The sequence below is a fragment of the Pholcus phalangioides genome, unplaced genomic scaffold (assembly GCF_987345545.1).
Source record: "Pholcus phalangioides strain wild (caught in Gottingen) unplaced genomic scaffold, Ppha-v1.0 ptg000013l_1, whole genome shotgun sequence".
Taxonomy (NCBI): Eukaryota; Metazoa; Arthropoda; class Arachnida; order Araneae; family Pholcidae; genus Pholcus; species Pholcus phalangioides.
The window spans coordinates 26,427,834-26,446,701 of NW_028301606.1; the positions used below are offsets into that span (position 1 = coordinate 26,427,834).

General features: G+C 34.3%; 1 protein-coding gene across 12 annotated transcripts in view; it reads left to right on the forward strand.

Moving 5' to 3' along the window:
• The window catches only part of Imp (IGF-II mRNA-binding protein), a 60,448-nt gene that overhangs the window by 26,303 nt on the left and 15,277 nt on the right, over positions 1-18,868 (forward strand). For 6 of the 12 annotated variants that reach the window (XM_089241055.1, XM_089241056.1, XM_089241052.1 and 3 more), the window contains exons 3-8: positions 6,490-6,596; positions 8,195-8,261; positions 12,215-12,409; positions 12,493-12,579; positions 12,962-13,004; positions 18,251-18,345. In XM_089241055.1, the coding sequence (XP_089097181.1) occupies positions 6,490-6,596; positions 8,195-8,261; positions 12,215-12,409; positions 12,493-12,579; positions 12,962-13,004; positions 18,251-18,345 (594 nt within the window). Of the gene's footprint in view, positions 1-6,489; positions 6,597-8,194; positions 8,262-12,214; positions 12,410-12,492; positions 12,580-12,961; positions 13,005-18,241; positions 18,346-18,868 lie in introns of all 12 variants that reach the window. The other 6 variants (XM_089241054.1, XM_089241049.1, XM_089241050.1 and 3 more) reach the window with 1 other exon arrangement.

Sequence of the window (18,868 nt, forward strand, 5' to 3'; positions counted from 1 at the left end):
TTTATAAATTCATTTCTTCTGGGGGGCCTCTAGGCTAATATATTTGATGGATCGCTGGGTGACTTCTAACCCATAATTTCTCTTCTGAATCATGGTGTAAAAACCATAAAGGTCAATTCGTGGGATCCAAGACTAGAACCTCCGTCATCCTCGTAGGTGGTGTGAGGGGATGGGGGCATGATGAATTCAGCTGAATATCAGTTTCTCAAAGTGGGTGATGTCTCTTACAGGAGGGGGAGGCTGCACTGTAACCGACCGTGGGATCGCATAGGTTAGAAGCTGAAAACAGTTTAATGAGAAGGGGGATTGATGAGTTCGGGGATTTTTGGTTTTATATTAAGGCTTAGCGACGAAAGAGCCTTTTGATGGACTTTTTGTTTTTGGTGATCAGTCTGCCCGCGTACGCGCAGAACATTATTGAATACTGCCTGCTTTTTTATATGAATCTCTTTCTAGCTGTGTTTGAGTACTTCCGGTGTGTAATGCATTTTGTTCACTACGAATTGGATGAAATTTCGCGTTGAATGCCGAAACACTAGAACGGGCATCTTCAACCTGTTGCTTGCGAGTACTGGCTCTCAGAAGAGTGCTCGCGGAGTCTCGATGACCATCCTCAATTAAATAAAGCCATTAAAATTGCAACAATCGAGCGTTTTCGCATTATGCTGGTGTTGGTTCTAGCGTATGCTAGAATTCACATTCGGGTGCTCTTATGCCGGGCATGAACGATACTTATTACTCCTGAAAAGGTTGACATTCCTGCGCTAGAGCTTTATTTCCCAATCCATTTTTTCATTAGTAATGAATCTCGATGGTCCATTCTTGTTTTATGTCCGATTTTTCGCAGAGACGGTACTACGAAATCATCGCTTTGGAATAGAATCTAATTTCAGATTGTGACTTCTCGCCTTTCGGTTGCGCTCACTCCGATCTTTGAAGATTTTTGTGTATGGCGACCCTTTAAATCCGTATTTAGAAGGTGGATGGGTATTTCTCGACTGTCTCTTCATAAATTTCAGAGGAAAAGCTGTGGGGTCCCACAGAGTAAGTGGAAGGGGGTGGCAATGAAGACCCTCTGACGTAGTCGTTGCCGTAGCGACGGCTGGGCCTGTACCAAAATGCCAAACGTCAATGGTTCCAACTCCGCTCGCGCCCCCTTCGGAAGGATCCCTTCGTTTTTTGGCGAGAGCGCGGCTCTCTTGTGCTTGTGTGCGCGCCATCCTTTTCGCCCCCTCCCTTCCCCCTCCGTAGCAAATCTTCCGGTAGCCGGCGGTTCGAAGACCGGCTGTGCTCCCGTTTCACGGCTTCTTTTCAGTTTTTGGGTTTTTTTCTTCCCCCGCGATTATTTTCTTGGAAGAAATGGGATTTTTTTGCCGGTGCTACCATGGAGGACCGGCAAATGGTGAGTAAAGTTTTCGTTCCTAAGATTGGACTTGGATCATTCTTATGGATCCATAACTAAGGTCAGTGCTCTGTACGCTCTTATCTCTCCCTGGCTTGCTCCCATGTGAAGGTGTCTCCGCCCCTTCAGTCAGGCCATGGAGTCTTATATTCTCCAAACCAAAGCACCACAATACTCTGCGTCATTGCCTAGATGGATTTACTGTAGCCAATAATCTTTGATTTTTCAAATTTTAATCATGATTCAACTGTGCTTCTAATCCTAACCTGAATCTATGTTTAAACTCTTAGGTTGGGGGGGGGGGAGTGGAAAGCCGCTTTAGGTTTTTCCTCTTGGCAGTTTGCCAATGTCGGTTCAATAGCCAATTTTTTTTATACTATGAATGAGCTTCAATACCTACCTACATTAGGTGACATGAGAAATTCTAGAAATCATAGCCCTGGTAGATTTGTATTCAAATTAATTTTGATTTATTATATGGAGTGTCTGTAAGCATGCTTTGTGTATACATTTTAATAAATTTGCTCTTCAACTTATTGACTTAATATTGCAAAATGGTTTTTTTTTTTTTTTTTAATTTTCAAAGTTTTGATGTACTGAGGCTGGGATTACACTATGAAAGTTTGAAAGTTATTTTATAAAATTAAAAAATGCAGCAATAAGACTATTGGTTGCGTTTGCATTTTGTACGATTATTGGTTGTATTTTTCAAGTTCTATAAAAGAACTTTTATCAAACTTTTACAGTGTAATCCCGGCCTGAAAGTAAGCCCAATTGCTTTATACTGACAGGTTTAAGAATGCCTGTACATTTTTTAAAAGCTGTTACAAGTGAATTGAGATAGAACTCCAGCCTTACAAGCCTGATTTTCTTATAAAATATTAAAGTTATATGGCCATATATTAAATTTCTACATGATTATAGATAGGCAACTTCAATACACTGAATTTTAAGACTTGAACTTCGAAAATAACCAAAACCTTTTAATTAATATACAAATCTTCAATCGATGTAGATCACAACTCAGTCATGGTCTACCAAACATTTCTTGAAATCCTTTTGTATTAAAAATGGTTTCTGATGATCTGCAAAGCCTGCGGGCCACCAAGCTTTATTGTAGTCCTTAGAATTGTAAGTTACTTTCCACATCAAAAACTGATATATAAAACAACTCTCAACCCCGGACTGATGCAAAACTTTTACCTCAAACGATGCAGGGTTGTGTCGGAAAAATCAAACTTATAGCAATCCCAACTTTATGTAATGCATATCTCACAATTCCAAATACCACAGACCTGTTGACTTGGTGAAATTTTTCAGTGCGGACAGCAATGTTTGGGAAATTAGCTAGATTAGGATAAAAGATAGTTGTAAATGTAGAGATGAAATCTTTTTTAATAAAAAAAAGCTAGTGGGAAACAAGGTACGTCCTAATTTAAATCGGCTTCGATTTTTTTAAAATTTTGTTTTCTTTACATACCTTCAATGATATTGAAGTAAAAGTAACCTGGTATTCATATTGCTGATGAAAACAAAATTTTCCTTTGACTTTGAAGTTATGTCACAATAGAAGCTGACTTTTTGATGTCATTTGTCCTTCCCGCAATTTTATTTCTTGGGGCGGCAAATGGAATTAGCTTAATGGCCCACCCATGGATTCGCCGCCTAGTCTTCTGACAACATATAAAATGGGGTCAAACTACGCTAATTGCAGCTCAACCACAAAACAAAAACCCTTCAATCGCTGTTTCCAGCTATTTTTCCCATAAAGTTGTCCTGTGATTCATTTTCACAAAAAATTCAATCCAAGTACATCTTTCTTTCACTACCTATTTTTAACTGACTTGTGATTGCTCCATGTATTTTATTTTCCAGCATCTTTAATAGATTTTCAGTTTTGTTTTGCTTCCAAGTTTTCTATTCATTTTCTACTATTCTTTCTCTTGATATGCCATTCACCAGCCATTTTAGTGTTCAATGGAAAATGGTTTCCAGTTGCGCATTAATTAAAATTACTTTGTCTAGACCATGGTCATGGGTGGTTTGAACTGTATTGATGCAAGATTCCAGCAAAGCTTATTTAAGCAGACAAGCAGAGGTCAACAAAAATTCACAAAACTTTTCTTTGGGTATGTGGTAGACACTCTGATCACGAAAATATTAAGGTAAGCTAGCATCCCTCACAGGTACAGTGACCTTTTTTGTCACATTATATTCTGCATACCAGGGCTAATTGTATTGGGATCTACAGTTTATAGCCGGTTCAACAACACAGTTCCAGAGGACTGCAATTGCCCCTTCCAAGATCTGAAGATTGAGAAACATTGGTCTGTCATAAAATGTGAGATCTAACAAAGCTACAAAATAAATCACCCTGGACCTGTCCTTTTTTAAGTCATCCCACGCAGACTACATTGCTTTGAGATAGAGCAGTTACACTGACAGCTATAGGGACTTTCATATCTAGGAATGTGGTCTGTCTAAGTCGTTATTGTCTATGCGCACCCGGGTCACAATTTTTCATGGGTCCCTTTATCAAAAATATATATAATAGCCCCTGTGTAATTATGTGAAGGAGCAGCAGGGCTGGATTGACGCTGAAGGCCCCAAGTTGAATGGTTTTGGTGCCCCCCCCCCCAATCCCTAAAAGTATATTTAACTTTTGACATTAATTTCTGAAATCTTTAAATTTATAGATTCAATCTAAGGCAGAATTATAACGTGAATATAAGTATGGGCATTGAAAGTTTATCCCTTTGTTTTTTCTATTTGAAAAGTCTTTAATATCTCCTGGTTTTTTTTTTTGAACATCTTTGGAAGTTTTAGGATTTTTCTTGTCTATTTTCCAAAAAGACTGATGTTCGATTTTTAGATTTTTTTTTCTTTAAAATCTTTTGAAAACATTAAAAATTCCCATAGACTGTTTGTTAGGATTTCATAAACCTGTTTCAAAAGCAACCACTGAATCTTAGCATGTCCGATATAATGCACGAAGTGAGTAGGCATGAATGGCATGAAGACGTGGGGGGGGGGGGCCCTGAAAGTTGCTGGTTGTCCTGTATATATAGGACTCAAGCACGTACACAGCAGAGGGAAAGTGCACTGCATTGTTTTTTCAAAAATTATTGGGCTGCTCAGTCCCCTTACAAAATATATTGGTTGGGGTTTAAATTACCTCAGTCCCTATAGGTTCTAGCACCTATGCTTACAGGTACCTGTTTTTTGGCGAACCAGTCATTGGTACCTTTTCTTTTTGATACATTTTCAAGTTGTAATCTACATCTGTAGAAGCATGTCTTTTACTTCTACGGTAGATGGAACTAAAGCATTTTTATACCTATATTCTAGGCTCTAGATCATAGTTTTCCAACCTTTTTTGTTCCAACGTCCCCTTCAGAAATTTTTTTCTCCCACTGCCCCCCAAAGCAATCTAACCCATAGAATCCTATGCTATACCTATAGCTTCTACCGCCCCCCTGGAACATTCTATTGCCCTCTAGTGGGCCTTAACACCCATGTTGGGAATCACTGCTCTAGATCAAACCTTCAAATCCCCTCCTTCCTTGATGTTGCCATAATACTTGAATGACCCCTCTGCGGATGCAGAGCACCAAATCGGGTGAATGATTCGTAATGAAAACCATGATTTTTTTTGCATATTTCATCCAGCTACTGCAGCAAATTTTCTGGATTTTACTGATGCAGCTTATACGCCAGAGGGGCGCTGAACCTGTCTAGCACGGGTAATAATTAACGATAAAATAATGTTTCTAAATTGATCATTGCCCATTCACATCCCATTCATTGCAGATATACATTGCATCGCCCTTGAATCTATTCAGTGGATCTGCTTAATGACTCATAAAGATTTGCACATTTTTAAGTTCACGTCCTTATTCTGTAGAACTTGGATTACTCTTAGTGTTTGGGTCTCACCCGGATTACAGCCAGGGGACCTCATGACAATTGGATCTGTTTAAAATTTGCGACAAATTGGCGGGCAGATAATTTTAGCTTGATTGAGGGGGAGGGACAGCTCAAAAAAAATCAATTTGTTCAAGGGCCCTCATGAGCTGTTAAAAAGGCCCAAGCGTACTTTATGGAAATTGTATAAAATTTCACTCCAAAAACTGCATCAACGTGGTTTCTAGTGTGCAATATTATTAGTTTTTGTACATTTCTGCTATCCTTTTGATAAAGTCTTCAACTATTACAATCAATTGAAAATTCTAGGATCCAAAAAAATGTGCATTTGACTTTTTTGTGGTCTTTTTTTCCCCCTAAGCACCTGCTTATTTTGCTTAATGGTTAATCTGGCCTTGAGGAGCATGGATGTTTTGGATAAAATTCTCACTTGTGCAAGACATTTTGGTGCTTCTCTGGCATACAAGCCCCACGAGTAAAATCATCTGAGCAAAACTCGGATTTGTATATGCCATGAGTAATTAATATGGTCAAAAATAACATGGGCAGTTTAGTCATTTAAAATCTTATATCTATTCAGTTATATTCAGGCTTTATATTCAGTTACTTCATAAACGTACACATATTTATTGTATACTGTCTAAGTTGTGTTCCAGCTAGATGAACATCATGTTACATAAACATAAATTTCAGGTGTTTATATTTAATACTTGTAGTTCGTTTGTAGTTTCATTAATGCTGAATTAAATTTGAGCAATTAGGAGAAAAGCAGGTGATATGAAAATATGCATTTTTAATGATTAACAAGATTTGTTTTAATAAGCATTCAGTTTAATTAAAATTTAGTTTTTTTCATATCCTGGTGGGAAACGAGAAAATGGTGGGATGTGTTTCTTGACTGGGTACGAAAGCTGGTAAAAAGTCAATTTTTATTTTGGGAGAAGATAATTTGTGACACAGGATTGTTGAAAATGGAGTGAACTTGTGTTAAATCTTTATAAAACAAGATGGGGAAAAATTTATTTACTATTTTGTTCAAATTAGTGTTTTTTAAGACCTTGCTTTAACCACTTAGATCAAAATTAAATGGAAAACAAATTTTTTGCAGATTGTATTGCGCAGATTATATATGTTAGTTTTTAATGCAAAGCTTTGTTTTTCAGAAACCGATCAAACAGTATTCAAGTTGGCAACATTCCTGAGAGGTACCCATGGGATGATATTCATAGGTTGTTAGCAGGCTTTGGAAACATTCAGCACTGTGACAAAGGTATTTTAGTTTGGTTTTTGATTCTAATTGAATTATATTTTTCATATCCTAGTGGGAAATGAGAAAATGGTGGGATGTAAGTTTAGTTATGGTAAAGAAAGGAAACAAAAAACATGGGGGGGGGGGAAACTGAAATCCAACCTGGTTAGATCTAATTTTTGGGAAAGAACGGTAGCCTAAACAAGTGAAAAATGGGTCTTGGCATGATTTGTCTGAGATATTTTTAAGATCAGGTAAAAGGTCATAAAACTAAGTCTATCAGCAAGATAGATGTATTAGTAAGTTAGTTGTTACATAAGACTGATTTAAAATGTATTAATAATTGAAATGAGTTGTAATCTGAATTGCTCTGTGCAGTATTGGTGAATACCTAACAGATAGGTTTTTTTTGAAGAGTTAAAGGCCTCTTGTAATGTCTATAGAATCTCCAGATTCGTGATATTGCAATGAACAAGCCATTCGACTTACTGCTCAATCATGTATGAGCAATTAGTGTGGTCCTTATGAATTTTCATTAAAATAATGTGTCAAATAAAAGTTGTCTCAAAGTATATAAAGCTAACCGCAGAAATGATTTCTCAATAAATGTAGTTATAATGGTTATATAATTAAATTAATTTTTTATTAACTGAAAAAGTATAAACACAGATTTTTGTTGCAGGGATAAATCCTATTTGCACTCAAAAATCAATGACTGCATTAAAAATAGAATGAAGACAAATTATGTCTTTTGTGAAGCATTGCTTGCAAGAGGTATTGAATTATAAAAAATTCATAGACTAAATTCAGCAGTGACTAATGCGCTACTTGCAAGTTACACAGACAAGAAGTTTACTAAGGTTATCTATTCTTGACATGGGAGATTTTAATATCAGAATGATCAATTACTTTGCAGGATATAGTCACAAAAAATTGACCTGTAATCTGGAGTTACAACAATGTTTTGAAAGGTGATGGCACATTAGTGCTTCCAGTAGACAACCCAGAATTCTGATGAGTATTGGCAAACACTGCTCTTATGTATCTGAACATTATTGATGTAAATCTTATTTTTTATTCAAGAGCGAAAAGTTCTCTGGTTCCTAAATATAGGAATGAACGTTGTAGATAAACAAAGCACGTTTCTTCAATGAAATTCAGATTTCAAGTATCAAAAGTTATTTTAGTTCATATTTCAAACTAGCTCTGATTCTTTAGTTTGTCTTGAATCTAAACATGAGCCTTTCTCCAGTTTAGATATTATTAAAATTCCAATGTCCTTGTAGAATTTGAGAAGTTTAAAATCCATGTTAGAAATTGAGCATGTTTATTTTCACAAATGATGACCGAATACTGTATTGAAAATTAAATCTGGTCAAGTTGACGAACCAAATGATTCAATAACCAATTTAGGCTTTATTTTTTTTATTTTTTGGAAATTATTTGAAAAACTATTAAAAGCATGTCTTATGTTTTGAGCAAGCTTTTTTTTATTCAAGAGTTATATAGTTAACAAATAGCTAAATGACCATAAATTTGTATAAATATAAATCCTAGTAGTTTTATTTGATTTTGCGAAACTATTGAGTGTTCTCATTATCTTTGGATTTTTTTTTTAGGCCCCAACAAGCCTGATAGTACATACACTGTATTTGTTACATATGAATCTAATGAACAAGCCCAGCAGTAAGTAACTGTAATAACTAGGAATTTTTTTATCCTTTTGAATAGTTTCAGGAATATTTTAAATCTGAAGAATTGAATCCCTTTAATTAGATTGTGAATGTGTATCTTGTTAAAGAAATAGCGATATATATTCCAGGAGTTGGCCAGATCTCCATACCAAATAAATTAGTTCATTGGAACTTAATTTTCTGATTTTATAAAAAAAAAAAAAAACTAGTCTGAGGGTGAAATTTTATGTAATTTCGTGCCAGCATGTCTTCCAACATAAAAATCAGTCATTAAGTCTTGTACAAAATCTATTATTTACTTTTTTTGAAGTTATATATGTTTTGTTCAGTACAGGATATGTTCTAATGAATTGTCCTATAATGTTGTATGGGTCTTTCCCCAACTTTGTTGTGTATTGTTTGATGGGATTTGAATGAAACAAATAACAGTGGATTCCATTATTTATACTATTGTGAAACATATCACAATGTTCTAAAATACAAAATGACAGAACTAATAGTGAAACAATCAACTGTTAGAAATTATGGCCTTACCTAAGAATATATTTGAATATTGGAACAAAATTACACCATTTTAATTTACATCATGGCATGATACTGGCTTATCCTCAACTCGTGTTTCAGCAAATGATTTCTGTTTATAAGAGAATTATGGACACATGAATAAAATGCTTACTTCCATTAGCTTATTTAACTCGCACAAATTTATCTCTACCTTTTTATGATATCAAATTTCTTTTATCTGATTCTCTAATAGCTTTTTTAATCCTGAAGTCACATCAGGTAAATTGTCTAAGATTTGGTTTTTTTTTTGTGAAATGTATCTCTAATAGTCATCTCGTTATAACGAATTGAAAGGTACTGAAGGAATTTCAGATGTCATTAATTTTAACATTTGTTAAAAAAAAATTTCATTATAGCACAATTTTATTCTAAGAGAAAAAAGAATGCAAAAAATGAAGTTACATATTTTTTAAAAAATAACTGTTTGTGCTCAAGTTTTGTGGAAGCCGGGGGAAACAAATTCCTTCAAAGTATACGCATAGTCAAACTCGTGTAATGCTTGAAGCAAATGCTCGGACCTGCTAATTGTCCGGATTTTTCATCCTTCCTCCCACTCTCCAGATTTAAAATTTCTCCGGATTTTGGCAGAAAATTAGATTTTATGTGAGCTTTCATGTCATGACGTCAATGACTGCCGTCGCCAAGGAAAACACAGACACAGAGGACAACTCTGGTCATTACCATCGAGCAGCCCTTAAAGTCTTGATGACCGCATTTAAGCAAGTGGCAAAGATATGAATTTGTTTACGTAGCGTTTATCTGCAATCATTTATCAGAGGCATGACCTTGGTTGCCGAACAGCCGTGTGGTAAACAAGTTTTTTCATCAGCAGCTTTGTATTTTGAAGTTTTTTAAATTTTTTCCTCCGATTAAATGTCTTCAGAAAGAAAATAAAAGCTTTAAGCTAAATATAAAGCTTTTAAGTGTTCATATACCCATGATTATTAATCACTGATAGCATCCACAAAAAGAAAGTTGTTTTATGAACAGTATGTAGATGCAATTTCTCTATTTTGCATGGAAAGACTGACATGGAATTATATTCTGCTCGGGGGCAATGCAGAACCTGCCTTGGGGGGGGGGGATGAAACTCTTATGTGTATGGGGAATTTTTTTTTGATAGTCCATGAGTGCTGGGGGGGGGGCAAATAGAATGGTAACTGGAACATTTTTTGAGAATGAGGTGTCCTGAAACCATGTGTTTCTGGGAGATGGGTTGAACTAATGTCCTGTAAAGACAGCTGCTTCTACATCTTAAATTTCTAGAGGAATTCTAGTGTTTTTCTATGGGATTCTATAACTGCTGTTTGAATTTGAAGTTTCCACTTTGCCTGATTTTTCAAAAATATTGAGAGTAGATGGAGATATGTATTTTAATGCCACGTTGTTTTTTGGTCATTCAATAATTAAATTCTTTTGATAAGTACTTTGTTTTTCTCAATGAAACTCAGAATCAATGGAAATCGTTGCCTTGCGATACATACAATGTCCATCGTATTTATACGATATCTGCTCTCCAGCACAAATCTGTTAAATGCATACTTTTACGAGACCCAGACTCTAGTGACAGACTGCAAAAAACGTAAAAGTATGTTTCCCGCGTGTAATGTATAATAGTCTGCCCTTGGTATTTGCGTATTTCATATTTGTGGTTTTCGTATCACTCTATATTTTTCAGGAAAACACTTGCTGTGAGAATTCTCGTATGTGAACAGAATACAAGTTGCATTGTTTAAATAAACATTTAAAAATCATTCCTAAAGATTTTCCTTATTGTTGTATTTTCCATTAAGGCATCAGTGAATTTAGCAAATGTGTCAAGAAATAATTTGATCAGCCATTACTGCAACTGCACATGTGTCCTGAATCTACGTCTCGTGTAAAAAGTGTTATTTTTTTGTGGGTGCAATAAAAAATGTAACATAATTGCATAACTTGTATTATTAACTTGTATTATAAGCATCATTAAGTCTGCGAATTCTTGAGGGTAAAGAATAAGCAACATCTCCCAGTATTTTGTGTGAACAATAGAAAAGCTTGGACTACCAAGTTTTTTTTTTCTGAATTGTTGAGTGAGATTCACTGATGTAGATATAAAAGAAGTGGGAGAATTAAGTGATCAAGCTTATTGCTTCTTATGGACATCTTTGTCGGCCACCTCATTGAGCATTTTGCCTGTTGTGGTCTTGTATTTATTTGTATGAAGCCAAAGCGCTACTCCTATGGAGATGTTTAAAATTCGCAAGTAGAACACAAGGCCTCCGTGAGCAACACAGCAAGGATTTCATAAGTTTAAATTGGCAATGGATTGATCATTTTTGTTTTCTGCACACAAAGGCTGATTAGACCTCCAATTTATTACAGGTTCCGAAAGAAAGATTTTTTATACTTATCAAGAAGTTGGTGTGCTAACCCCACAATATGGGACTTCCTGAGCAGCATTCTTTTTCTGTGGTTCATGTTGACGTTTGTTTTATCCCTGTTGGGAAAGTTTGACAAGGACAGAGTATCGAACTCCAGACACCTAAACATCTTTCTGTAATTCAGACTAGTATCTTATCGACCTGGGCTGCTTTGTCCCCCAGCAATGGATTATTTCTGTGAAATAGGTCATCTATAGTACGTTTTCCACATGTAAAAAAATTGGTAGTGGAGTTATTGTTACCATATTCTAACAAGTTAACTGAAATTTAAAAGAAATGGCACGATATGGTTTTTTCAGAAAATGTTTTTAGGATCAGTGGACCCTTCCTCCATTTTACTTCAACATAAAGCAGATACTGTGTCAACAAGATGCCTGAAAAAAATAAGTTTGATTTATTTGTAGATTTTCTGTATTCTCGGTCATCGCCAGAACGTTACTTCCGTGAATACAAAGGGATAACTACAGAGTTCTTCCTTAGCACTTTTTAATTTTCCAATATTTTAACCAAATAAGCATCACATTTGTGACCAGCTTAGTTCTAATGTTCACTGAATAGTTTATCAAGTTCAACTATAATATGTCATTGCTTACCTGAAAATGAATGTCTTTCTATATTAATGATGCTCATGCTTATTTGCATGTTGAAGCATACACATATCACTTTCTTTGCTTTCAAAATGTCTTTTGCTATAATACAGATATGGGGTCAAACTCAGTTATAATAATTTCTAATTAGCAATTCATACCGATTCCCATAGAGAATAATGAACCTTACTTATAATACAGATAAAATCAACTCTGAAAAAAAACTAAATTTTTCACCACTTATTATTTGTTTCAATCATGTTTTTCCCAAGAAATTTCCAAAATTACATCTGATCACATCCTCAGTTGGTGTATACTTGACAGCTGTGTTTTTAGATTTGTTCTTATGTAATGTTTTGTTCACTTTACAGAGCATGTATGCAGCTTAATAATTTTGAACTTCAGCCGAATATATTTTTAAAAGTTGATTCAACCATGAACCAAGGAAATCGCAATAGAGGTCCACGAGGTGGCCGTGGAGGCGGCAGTGGTGCCGGAGGAGGTAGTCACTTCTTTTATTCCCCAGGACAACAAAGTTCACTTCGCCCCACTGACTTTCCCCTCAGGTATGAAAACTAAATATTCTTATTGAATTTATTTTTTTAGTTGTTAGTTTAGTGGTTTACATTTCTTTTACCTTTTTGAATAGGATTTTAGTTCTTAGTGACATGGTCGGAGCAATTATTGGCCGTGCTGGAGGAACTATCCGACAAATTACTCAGCAATCTAGAGCTAGGTAAACAACTATTTCTAATGTTTGATTATGTCTAATGTCTGAACATTCTATTTACAGAATTTGTGAATTAAAAAATGATTAATGATTCACTTGCAAAAGAGTTATTTTTGCTCAATAAGTTTTGAACCAATAAAAACAATGTTTTTAATTCCAAAATACACATTCAATTATATTCAGAGCTGTTATTTTTTTGTATTTTAAAAATACGATGAAATCTCAATTAAGTTATGCTTATGAAATATTCAAACCTTTTGAACCTGAAAGTTTTTTACCTTTTTGGGTCATAAGTTGATTATGTAATTTTTACAATGTTGATGTCATGCAAGTCATGATCAGCTTTTATGTTCAGAAAACCCTTTCTTCTAAACATTTCATTCTTTAGGGTTGATGTTCATCGTAAAGAGAATGCCGGGTCACCAGAAAAGGTATGTGTCTGAAATTCGAATATAAAATTTCTAACTTTTCAATACTAACTTAATAGTTTTTAAAAATTTTGTATGATTCAATATTGATGAAAGCAAAAATCTGTTTCCTATTTCTTTTTTATATATCGTAGGGAGAATTGATAAAATTGAAAATTTTGGAAGGTATCTTTATCTCTCAAATACTTCAGCATTTTGTTAGTGAAATGTTGCTTCAATAATATTTGATATAATAAATCCCTGCAATATTTTTTCTCGTCTTGTTTGGAAGTATCTATACTCAAATGTTAAATTGCTGCCTCTCGATATGACAATAATCCCTTTTTAAACAATGTTTTTCTGTTTTTCTTGGTCTGTAAAACATTGTTTTATTGAGGTTTTGCTGTAATTTAAGCCTTGTTCTGAGCTACCTCACAACTACTCTTCAAAAAATTTATGGAACTGTAAAAATGTTTTGGTGAGAATTTTCCTAGTCCCTTTTTAAAAGCAGAAAATATCTGCATAGTTTTTATAAAGGCCATTGGCAGGATATTTCGCCTTAAAAGCCTCTTATTTCAGCATTGACATGCCCAGATATTCTATTGACAAATCAACTTTACAAAATATTTTCTTTCTATACCTGAAAAAACTTGCTGAAAATCAAAAGAAAGTCCTCCTCTAAGATTTCATTTTGAAGGTGGTTTAGTGATTTTTATACTGTGCCCAAAGCACTCTCCTGTTAAGTCAATGTTATACATAAAGATGTGACACGAGAATATTTTCTTGGATGTAAAAAAAGTTGGAATAATTGAAATTTTTTTTTTCTTTTAAATGAAAAAAATTTTAATTTTGTTTGTTATAAAATATAATTTGGTTTTCATTGTCTGAAATATTTGGAACGTTTTTTGGCAAAATTGCCTAGTGACAACTTTTAGTTTGTGAGTATTCTGTTGTGAGGTTTCAAAATGTTGATTTTGGAAACCTGCTTAAGGACTAAAAGATTTAAAATTTTGAGAAGCAAAATTTTTGTTCAAAGCAAAAAATAAAACCATACTTGATTGACAAAAAGCCATTCTTATCGCCTTCATTCTAAAGAACATAGAGAACTCGTTTTCTTCAATACCCAATGAACATACTTAAATTTTTATCTATTATTTCTTTGCATGTGGTTCAGTTCACCAATGTTTTTATTTTCTTCCTTTAAAAGTTTAATATTGTCGGCTGAAAACTTTAATTTTCCTTTTTCTATATTGACAATTACTTTATGTTGTATGTACGAAATTCTGAAAGTCCTTGCAGTAATTTTTGTCGAACTTGTTCCAATGCATGCTTCTATCACATAACGGCACCAATGTTTTCTGTAAAGTTTCTAAAACATTCGTCTTTCCCCAAAAGTCCTATTTTTCTGGATGTTTGGGAAGTTTTAAAATTCCCTCTCGTGCTATATCTTTTGCAGTTACCAAATGGTGAATAAATTCTGATCCACGGTCATCTTTGCTTAACCTTTCATCTACTGATGGTACTTTGAAGTTCTGGTTTTGCTAATGTTATGTGTGAACGTGCCAATGATCCAAGATTTTTCTTTTGCTTTTATTATTGATTTTTCTTTACTCTATTCAATTTCAGGCGGCTATTGTGTTTAATAAGTCCCCATTAAAGTTAATACTCGTTTTAAACAATTCTGCATCTTCCGAGGATGGTGATACTTTTCTATAGTTATTTTTGTTTGCAGGAAAATTAAATACAACTTCCCTCTTTCACAAATGCAATCAGACACATGGCATTTTACTGGTGAAACGTTGGTCCCAGAGGGATACATCCAATTACAAAAGTTACCAAATAGCGTTTAGTACTCGGATACGTCATTCATGTTACAAGGGGTTGTAGTTATTTAAATAAAAATGTTAACTTTTCATACTGTCCCCATATGCCCAAGAACCCAATCAAAAAGCTGTTGCCGTCTCTCCCAATGCCAACTAAAAAAAATTCCATCTTTCTATCAGGAGAGATAGGGCAACAACTTTTCTAATTGGGTTGTTTTTTTTGACACATGGGAATAGTATAAAGTTGAAATTTTATTTTGATAACTATACAATCCCTAGGAACATGAATGCAGGGGTGGGAACTCTGCGCCAATTGTGCCGCACTGCGCCAAAATTAACATCTTGCGCCATCCTGCTCCAATAGTGTAATTTCGTATTTTTCTGCGCCAAATAGCAAATTTTGCTTCAGTATGCCCGGAATTTTGGGAAGGACGCCAAAAATGTTTTCTTCTTGCTTACTGCGAAACGATTCTTTCCGAGAAGAGCGTGTTTTATTCCACTGTACTTGAACTATCGCCTTATTTAAACTATCTGCCCCTGCATTGGGCTTTCCATCTCGAAATCCCGACATTATCCGTGATCGTGTAACTGAAGATGGTTTGGTTTTTTTATGGTCATTTAGCTTTAAAGCGCAAATGCGAGTCAGTTTTTGTTTCAAAAAAAAAAGTCGCCGCTGGAAGCAGCAGAAATTACTGTAGTCGATCGTCATTGCGTCAAATCCTGATGTTTCGTGAAAAAAAATTTCATTCCAGCAGTAAGAACTCCATGTCCGCCGATTTCTAATTTAGAAACTTTGCTGAATAATAATCGTTAAATCGCCAATGTTGCAGAATAACGAGTATTGAATCGCCAATGTTGACGAATAACGAGTATTGAATCGCCAATGTTGCCAAATAACGAGTATTGAATAGCTAATATCGCCAAATAACGAGTCAGATCGCCAATCTCGCCAAATAATGAGTGCTGCATCGCCAAACATAGTGTTGATTCTTCCGAATTATTCTCCCATTTTGCAACAATTTCTTTCCGAGTATAAAAAAAATTGAAAACTTATGTAGAAAATTTTTAGCCCATTTGAAGGGCGGCTGTTCCAGACAGCAAATAGTGCCCTCAGTAAGCAAAAATCGCCTTAAATAAACTGGTGCGAAAAATATTATGACAGCTGCTCTTTCAAACAAGGTGTCAAAAACCTGAAACAACAAGTGCAGTTGTTTTATTTTGAAAAGGGCTGAGGGTTAACGAAAATATTGTTAATTTCGCTGCTCCAATTTATAAATATCTGCTCCGAATCCTATAGTTTGCTGCTCCAAAACTGCTCCGAATCCTATAGTTTGCTGCTCCAAAGCTGCTCCGAAATGGACTTGGTCACTTCCCACCCCTGTGAATGACATATCTGAAAACGACATGCTATTAGGATACTTTTTCTAATTAGAAGTATGCCTCTAGGACCAATGGTTTGCCAGTAATACCTCGTATGCTGTATGCCCTGTTACCTATGCACCCTGTATATTTCAATGCAGTGGACATAGTAGCCCATTTTCCTTTTTCTTACCCAAAAAAACATAAAATGTAATGTCTTTATGTTTGAATGCGTCAAAGACGTGTCATGCAGAGGTGTCTCAGAAAAGAAATTTCACAGAAAATTTATCAATCTCTTATTATACCTACCAAGATGGTGGTGGTAGTAAGCAGATTGGTAGGTGGTACCTACCAATCTGCTTTAATATTTCAGCAAATATTGAGGGGAGTTTCAATTTCTTATTTTCGATAAAATTCAATGATTTGCACCAATACATTTTTGGCTATATTAGTATTTTTCTTTCATAATTAGTCGATCATTAAGAATGCTTTCAGTTTGCCAAGTCAGTAATCTATATTGGAAGAAATTTGCCATAAATCAATTATTTGATGGGCATGGCTATGAAAGTGTCTGTAATGCTTGCTAGCTGTCGAATTGCCCAATGATCGTCCTTCTAGGGACAACTGAAAATAACTGCTGATTTTTTTTCTTCGATAGTTGGACAGTGTAATATTTAGGCATTTATATAGGAAAGTCGTAAAATTTCAACATTCTAAGCGATATGGGTTCATCATGAAAATATAGAGTATCAAAAGCAGTCAAAATGACCAGCTTGGTCCTTTTAATGTTAAATGCCACAATTTTTAAATTTTAATGTTTTTTTTCTTATATGATATACCTAAATACAGCTAGAGTACTTGTGTGTCAAAAAAAATAAAATTCTGATGTTTTTGAACAAGTACGGTCCTTCAAAAGTTTTTTTTTTTCTTATTTTTTCAGTGTTACTGATTTTTAAGTGTTTTATATTTCATTGTTTCTATCTTGAATCAGTATTCAGTGAGCTTTTTTTTGTTCATCAGATGTTCTGTTAACTAATTGTCATTCAAAAATTCTCTTTTGATGATCCAGAAATGCAATGGGTTTTTCTCCCCTGAGCTTTATTTCAGCAGAGAAATTTAATTTGTTTTAAATATGAAACCTATTTATACAGTCGGAGCCCTGATTTGTTAAGTCAAGGGAAACTAACAATTTTATTTGTTAAAATGGAAATTATAAAATTAATCAGGAGCGTGAGCACTTGAAACTGTAAATTTAAAAGGCTAAACTTACTGCGAGATTGCTATAAATTTGAGCGTAAAAAAAAAGTCAGGATGTAATGAAAAAATTCATAGTTTGGTATGTCAATTTTTTTATCATTCTGAATGGTTTCGCCTACCAAAAAAAACTTTTTCTCCAGGTGACCTGTAATTCCTTGTCGAAACTGAGCACAAACTTGCACTTTATTTCTTTACTAAGATTTAAACGCATGGACAGCCCATTGTTTTATGGTACTGGTGTACACCAAAACTTTTCCAAGCACACTCAAAATAGCTTTTTTGTATCTTTTACTCAAAGATTCCTGCTTCTTTCTTTTTTGCTTGTCTCTACAAAAGAGCTGGAAGTTTATATCTGGGGATTGTGTTTTGTGTGACAAAGAAATGAAAAACTATCCCTCTATTTTTTTTTTTTTTTTTTTAAATTTATATAGGTTTTTTTATTAAATAGGTGTTCAACCTTTACTTTCGTCAACTTCAGAGAAAATTGTTAGATCAAGAAATTACTTTAATCTGTTTATATCAGGGTCTGACTGTATATTGAACTTCATAGAATTTTTATGGGTTCAGTTCACTGCAAAAGTCTCATTTTGGGAATTCCAAATGTAAATTAGAATTTATCCAAAATTTTCAATCACTGAAGGCGCTGTGAATGTCTAGTGGCATACTTTCAGTTCTGTAAATTACAAATACAACAGGCAAAATGCCTAACGAGGTGGCTGATAACTCGTGTAAATTGATTTTTCTATTAGGAACGTTCTTTTACTCATCTTTGTATGGACCTTTTATTTGTCCACATGTAGTATACATACTGAATTTGTGCAGTTTTTGCAGGTCATCACTATATATGGAAATCCAGAAAACTGCTCTGCTGCTTGTCAAAAGATCCTGGAAGTCATGCAGCAAGAATCTACTAGCCAGGGTCGAGGGTATGTATGATGTAATAAACAGCACCTAGAGTTGTTTCTTAGTTTTAACACATTGTAAATTTTTTTACAGAAAAGCTTGCTCATCACATTGGGTATGTATAAGTATAAAAACATGAATTAACTTGAAACCATTAAATGATGTATTCAATAACAAATTTAAAAAAGTCTAGCAAGAGTAAATTCTATATAATGAATTAGTTTTAAGCATTTAATCATGTGATCTAGTCTAATTTTGATTTTCGAAATACTTTTATTTATTTCTAGTATTGACTTTAAAAAAATCATTGTTATTGGACAGTTAAATTACATTTTTATATAAAGTGTCCTTGGATTCAAACAGTGTATACAATCATTTTTATAGCATTCCCATTTAGTGGAACCACAAAAATAAGCCTTACTAATACTCAAGATTTCATTTTAAAACATTTACCCATTTGTTTTAATTGTTATAAGCAGAATCCGCTGCATTAAAAAATATTGTTTGAACTGAATATATACAAGGCATGTCTAAAAAATAAAGATA